This window comes from Manis pentadactyla, chromosome 11 (genome assembly GCF_030020395.1).
Source record: "Manis pentadactyla isolate mManPen7 chromosome 11, mManPen7.hap1, whole genome shotgun sequence".
Taxonomy (NCBI): domain Eukaryota; kingdom Metazoa; phylum Chordata; class Mammalia; order Pholidota; family Manidae; genus Manis; species Manis pentadactyla.
The window spans coordinates 11223797-11230368 of NC_080029.1; the positions used below are offsets into that span (position 1 = coordinate 11223797).

The 6572-nt window shown below is 40.6% G+C and overlaps 1 protein-coding gene across 3 annotated transcripts; it reads right to left on the reverse strand.

Moving 5' to 3' along the window:
* Positions 1–4674: 4674 nt before the first annotated feature.
* LYSET (lysosomal enzyme trafficking factor) lies at positions 4675–6499 on the reverse strand. Of its 3 annotated transcripts, none has more exons than XM_036882185.2 (2): positions 6404–6499; positions 4675–5502 (listed from the first exon to the last, which is right to left on the reverse strand). In XM_036882185.2, the coding sequence occupies exon 2, from the start codon at positions 5484–5486 to the stop codon at positions 5091–5093; it is 396 nt and encodes a 131-aa protein (XP_036738080.1). In that variant the 5' UTR covers positions 5487–5502; positions 6404–6499; the 3' UTR covers positions 4675–5090. The 3 variants fall into 3 exon arrangements, with proteins under 3 accessions (XP_036738080.1, XP_036738079.1, XP_036738081.1); XM_036882184.2 differs by lacking the exon at positions 6404–6499 and adding an exon at positions 5950–6397; XM_036882186.2 differs by lacking the exon at positions 6404–6499 and adding an exon at positions 5766–5921.
* Positions 6500–6572: the final 73 nt, after the last annotated feature.

Consider the following 6572-nt stretch of genomic DNA (forward strand, 5'->3'; position numbering starts at 1 on the left):
TGAAGCTATTCCAAAGACAAAGTTCTCAGGACTAACGGTTGAGTGTTTACAGTGCCTAAAAAACCCATGGCCCAGGATGCTCACTCCAAATCATTTAAAGAACTCAAAAAACATGAATACCTGGGCCTCCACGTGAAACTGATAAAATTGACTGAAAACAGGTTATGAAACAACCCTGGCATTTATGTGAGTTTTGTTTAGTTTTTTGTTTATTTCCCTGGGTGATTGTAATACACAGTTGCAGTTCAAGACCCACTCATTGCCTTAGACCAAAACAAAAATACTAATGTGAGATGATTCTCAGTCATGGTCGAGAATTATCTGGAACTTTTATAAATATGTTGGACAATTCATAAAGTGATGACACATCTGATGCAAAAATGAGTCATGTGGTATTGTGGTAAGCTTTTCTGCCAGTGTTTTGGAAATTGAGAATGTTAAGTCCACCAAGAAGGAAGTCAACATTAGATAATCTTAGTAAAGACTTTAACACTACCCATGGTGAACAAACATACTGGTTTATTTTATGGGTGCAGTTACTCTTCTAGGAGCACTTTATCTGATGATTTTACTTCCCCAAAGAAAAGGTTTTTGTTAACTATAAAAGCTTTGAAGTAGAAGCAAATTATAAACTTAAGGAATCATGTTTTTTTAAAACCGGTAGCATCTTTAGAACTAGAAAATTTATGTGGTGACTAAAGCCTCATGAATTAGATGTCTGTTTCTGCAATTCAGTTATTTATTCCTTATTTTGGCACTTTTTAAAAAATAAAACATTGGTGCATTTCTGTGAAAAACATTCAACAGATACTCATTTCAGATGTAGTGAGGCAGGGCAGGGACATGGGATGAGCATCATGATTAATTTTTCCTGCCTATGATGAAAATGCCAAGATATAAATAGTAGAGTAAGAACAGGAGGGCCTCCATTTTAAAACTAAGATTCTATTTTAAAAACCAGGGAGTTTGGAGGTAAGATTCCTAACATACCTTATGGTTCAGTCAATAACTGACAATGTCTTAAGGCAGGGCAAGCAGTCCTAAATGATATGTCCCCACTGCTTGAGGGTAACCACTATCTTACAGAAGTATAGGATTAAGAAATTCCTTCGGTTAAAGTTAATTTACAGAATATCTATAGGACAGACTGTGGTTGATGTGACAATGTCTCACAGGAGACAGATATCGTGAGACCACATGTCAAGCCCGTGCCCCCTCCCCTGCCCTATTCTTGAAAGCCTTACATGACAGAATCCTAAGCCGTTAAGTGCACCTCCTCACTGAGGTTGCCCTCACTCCCCTTTCTTCATTTGTGTACTTTTTGCCTTAAATAAAGCCTTCTCACTGCTCGACTTTTTGTGTTTTGTCTGTGCTCTTCTAGTGGTAAGCATCTTTGTTACTTTGCTGTTTCACTCTGTTTTCTAGACTTAAGCACAAGTCTTCACTCTCTCTGTCCTACTTCAGACAAGTAGGGAAGGGCTACTGAGATCTCTGATGTGGGCTTGCAAGTTCCCATTGCCTGGGTGACCCAGACAGGACTGCAGCTGTACAATCATGCTCTTTAGTAGCCTGCCTGAAAATCCCTACACCTTTGGGAAGTTCTCAGAACGTAATCTCACTCCATCCAGTGCTCTGCAGCTCCCCCAAATCCTGGGGTAGGAGGGGCTTAGTTCCCGCACCATGCATATCAAGCAGACAATGGATGCCAGGTGACCCTGGCTTTAGGAGTTGGCAAGGATTTTGCCCTATGCCTAGCAGGAGTTCAATGAGCTTTGCTTTCCTCCCTGTTTTTCCTTGCTCTCTGCTGTCTGCATGGCTGCTGCCATTCTGTTACTCTCACTTTAATAAATTCCTTCCTTACCTAAACTCTTCCAACCTGTTTGTGAATTCTTGCTGATCAGAGTCAAAAACCCTCTCCCATCCAGGTTGAGATTTCACCTAGTAGGCAGGGAGAAACCTCCCCAGAGGCAGTTGCCTGACAACAGTTGCATATAAAATGATCCACTAAACTAATGTGGGATTGTGGGTAAAATTGCAGTATTTCCAGAATCTCTCACCTGGCCTTAGTGCATCTCTGTATCAGTAGGTAGGAGGCAAGCAATGGCTTATCTGGACCAGAGAGGTTGGGTGGAGGGCTTTCTTCTACAGCAGGGTTGAGAGAGAGATCCTGGATGACTGCATGTAAGAAATAAATGGGTTTCTCCCACTTTATTTCTCCCTTTGACTGACTTCAGTTTCTAAGGTATATTGCCCTGGGATTCCGCGCCCCCCCCCAACCCAGAGTTACAGGGATATAACTATTTTTCCTCATATCTAGAAGCAAATATCATTGACTAATTATAGATCCTAGGATTCTTATCCCTTCCCTAAAATCCCTAAAGCTCACATATTTGCTTTCTGTATTTGCTGTTTATCTCAGTACTAATCTTATATTCTGCTTTTTGTATTGTGACATAAACATGAAATTCTGATCTGCTGTAATACACAGGTCTATCCATCAGTTTCAACCTCCTCCTCCATCTAATAGAGCTAGATTAATATTTCCCTCTTTACCAAAAGAGTGTTGTTGTTTTTCAAAAAGCCATAGACGAAAAAGGAATGATACATAGCTTGAATAACTAATTCCTAAATAATCAAAAAACAGATTATCTCTGCAAACTGAAACTTAGATTTGGAAATACTGCATTACTCCTACTCTAATTATTTTAACATTTATCCTATCAAGGTAATATGATCTTGAAAGACAGAGATGAATTGAGCATTTACTTACCAAACCCCAAAATACTAGAATTTAAGCTATAAAGGAAGTCTACTTAAATAAATATTACTACTTTACAAGTGACAAACTCATGAACCTTGCATTACATCATTTATGAAACAAAATAATTGAAATAATTTTCTTAAATCATTTCCAAACTATCATTGCCTCAAGGTTAATCAATAAACTACTGAATGATTTACCTCAAATTATCCCTTTTCTTTGAGAAGCAGTATCATGGAATGATAAAGCTGGAGATCTGAAATCAGACATTCTAGATTGAAATCTTGACTCTTCCACTTGTTGCGTGACCGTGGCACAGACAGCTTACTAATTCCTATGTTCTTCAGGTTTCGTCATTTTCCTCTGCTTTAAAATGGCATTAGTACCAGTGCATATCTGCCTCATGGGATTGTCGTAAAGAATGAATGCAAATCACTCAAAACAGTGCCTGCTGCATGTGTACTATTAGTAAATCCTCAAAAGATTCAAATGATTTGGTTTATCTTACCCTTGCAGAAATGGGTATTTCAAACTGCTGCTTACTTTGAAGACAGTGTATGGTGGCAAAAGATACATCATTTCAGTAACTAGACCTTCGGAGCTAGTAAAGGGAAGAAGTGACATTAATTGGAGGACATTAAGTGATCATGCTCTTTTGAGTTACAAAAGTACCTGCTTTCTTTCAAGTTAAAGCATGCTGTGGAATGTTCAACCTTCCTTCCATTCTGGTCAAATCAGACTTAAAGTAGAAGTTGAGGTTACTAGAAAACATTTAAATTTTCAGGAGCTCTTACAAATTGAGGAAAACATTTCTCAATACAGGTTTCCCCGCTATCCAAAAGTTCACTTTTTACAAGAGACCTAATTAGCACCTGTTTTCACTAACAGAAAAGAAAACTGAAGCAAGTTTTAGCTTTTACAAAATGGTTACTGCTTCTGTTTTAAACCATCCTGGCTTACAAAAGGTTTCATAGGAACTCTACTTGTGGTTGGTGGGGGAAAACCTGTAAAGCCCTTTCCGTTGTTTGGCTTGGCTTGGCAGACTGGACCCTGTATTGGAACATCAGTCCTTTGTGGGAAACACTACTGTCCAGTTAGGAACAGAGGCATCAGCTACCAGGTTATAACTGGCTCTGCTACAGACTAGGTGTGTGACCTCTTTGACATTACTTCTCTACCTCAGTGTCCTTATCTGTAAAATCTGGATAACACTATTATCTCATAGGGTTGTTTGGGAGGATTAAGTTAGTTAATTCATGTAAAGCTCTTAGAATAGGGCCCAACAAAATAAACACCAAAAAATATTATTATTATTATATGAAAATCTACCGGTGTAAAACATTTCTCTGGTATTAAGGACATAACTGTATGAAAATATATCTCGATCTCACCCAGAAAAAAAAAATCCTAAAACCTAGTATTTCCATTTTTTAGTTACTTGTATTGGTACCATACCAGACATGAGGTGGTAAGTACAAATGCAAAGGAGGAAGTACAAGGATCATATATTTTCACACAATTAACCTATCACCTGACGACTGAATCTTAGGCCAGAAAAGAAAATCAGAAGGATGATGACTCATTAGTATCTTTTAGAGTATTACACATCTGACAGGGACTGGACTAAATATTTTCACTGAACACCTTGTTTCTGTCTTTTGTGTCAGTTAGATTTTTTAACTTCCAAAGTCTCTTCCCAAATAGGTTTTTAAATAAACCGGTACCATTAATAATGCCAGTCAATTAATGTCAGTAGCATTACCACAAGGAAGAACAAACTTTGCTATCAAGACAGCCATCACCTAAATAATTTTATACCAATTTCTCACAAGCTGAAAGCAAGCAAGCATGGTTGGCTTAGCTACAACAGAACGAATTGGTGTTTAGTTTGAAGAATTTTAAAGCTAGCCAAGTAATTGTATAAAATTTAAATTTTATGACCATGTTTGGACTTCTACATTAAACACAATGAAAATATTCATCTTCATTTTTTCCCCAAAGGAAAAATTTCTGAATCATCACTAATGTTGCACAGTAGAATAAAAATATGAGTTCAGGTACTTATTCAAGTTTCTAAAGGATGCAAATTAACAGACACGATTTTACTACAAAATCTGAAGTCATCAACATGATTTTGTAGTACTGTATCTCAGGCTTTACCTAAAAATTCATTATTATTCAGATAAAGACAAGCCCCCTAGTCACATTTTTTAGAAAGCCTCTGCCCCACCACACTTTCCTGAGATCTGTGAAGAAGCTGCAGTCTTGTGATCAGGCTCCATATAGTGCTGGCAGTTTTGGGTTTGTAAGGAAAAAACGGTGACTGATTTTATGTGTCAATCAGTTGTAGTCTGCTGATCTGATTAGAAGCCTTGACAAATGCCTGGTGGCGATTGCAAATAACTGCCAAGCATATGGGGATAATACAGTAGCCCACCGTTTTGGGGTCAGCTCTTGTACAAGAATAGAGGAACAAAAACATCTGTAAGTAAGGTATCAGAAAAATAACTGTCCAAAACCAAAAAGGCAGGGAGAGTAAACGAGTTTTCAAGGAGTGTGTCCATGTGGTTCCTTCAAGGGGCTCCTCTGGGTGCTGCTGAATATGTTCCAAGGCCAGCCTGTTGTAAGTCTCATTGATTTCAAAAACATAGTAAAATGCTGCTGCACTTGCTAACAGATACAAGCCCACTCCAATCCATCCCATCCGCTGACGGAAGTTCATCATTCTCCATGCTCTGTGCCTTCAAATTAAAAAAATATATGCAGTTAAAGTCTAGTAATGCTGTCATGGCAACTATTCCAAAAGTACTTGTTTCTAATGAGTTATAAAATGCCCCATGAACACATGTAAGATTTACAATAACTAAATCTGCATTTAATAAGAAATGTAAACAACTTACAGGTTACTTTATGTAGCAGTTATGAGGAAGTAAAGTTTCACTATATATTTTTCATTATAATTTTTTCATTATAAATTTTTTCAGAATTCACTCACTATACCCACCTTAAATAGGTCCAGCACACCTTCCCTTAAGAAAATGGAATTAAACTAGTTTTCTACGGAACACTTCACTTCTACAGTTCATGTACTTTCTGACTTAACAGTATTGTTTCAGACATGAACTGGCTCTACAAGTCAAACCAATGACGGAGCCCCCAAGTTAAGACAGTAACTCTTAAACACTTACAATGGTCCCGAAACTCTTCCTGTTCCCACGGCAAGCGTTAAAGAGTCACTCAGTTCTGAATAATCGGGTGGCTTTGGCATTTCAGAGAAAGCCACCATGAAAGAAACCCCCAGGGCCACCGGCTGGGAGAAATGTGAGCGCCGCCAGCCTGGAGCACAGGTTAATTGTGATTAAGCACAGCGTGACTTCGGCCGGTCACGCGGCAGCCCAGCCCCTGTCGCCACTGACGGAGCCCCAGCCGGTGTCACCCGGCCGGACCGGGAGGTTCCCCAGCCACCCAGGCCTCCCCGGCAGCCGGCCCCGCCCCCTGCCGCGCTGAAGCGTCGGCCAGCCGCGACCAGGGCTGCGCGGGCGGCGCCAGGACCGGGTCTTATCCGCCTTGCAGCGGCGGGAGCCCAGAGCCAGGCAACGGCCACAGCAGAGCCTGCAGAGCTGGGCAGATCCCGGATCTCACCTTCCTATCCGGGTTGGCCCGCCCGCCTGCCTTCCCGGATGCTGCCACAGTCGGGGCTTCCGGCTCTAGCCGGAAGCAAGCGCGCCCCGCCCCGAAAGGCCCGCCCCTCGGGACGCTAGGGCGCTTCAGCCCGCGGCCCCGCCTCCGCGAAAGACTGCTGCGTAGCGGT

Bases quoted from the DNA above. Each gene is read 5' to 3' on its own strand.
- LYSET (XM_036882184.2), bottom strand. From the start codon at position 6,047: ATGGTGGCTTTCTCTGAAATGCCAAAGCCACCCGATTATTCAGAACTG. The intron at 5,503-5,949 runs GTAAGTGTTTAA...TTTAATTTGAAG, and splicing joins GGAAGAGTTTCGGGACCATT to GCACAGAGCATGGAGAATGA.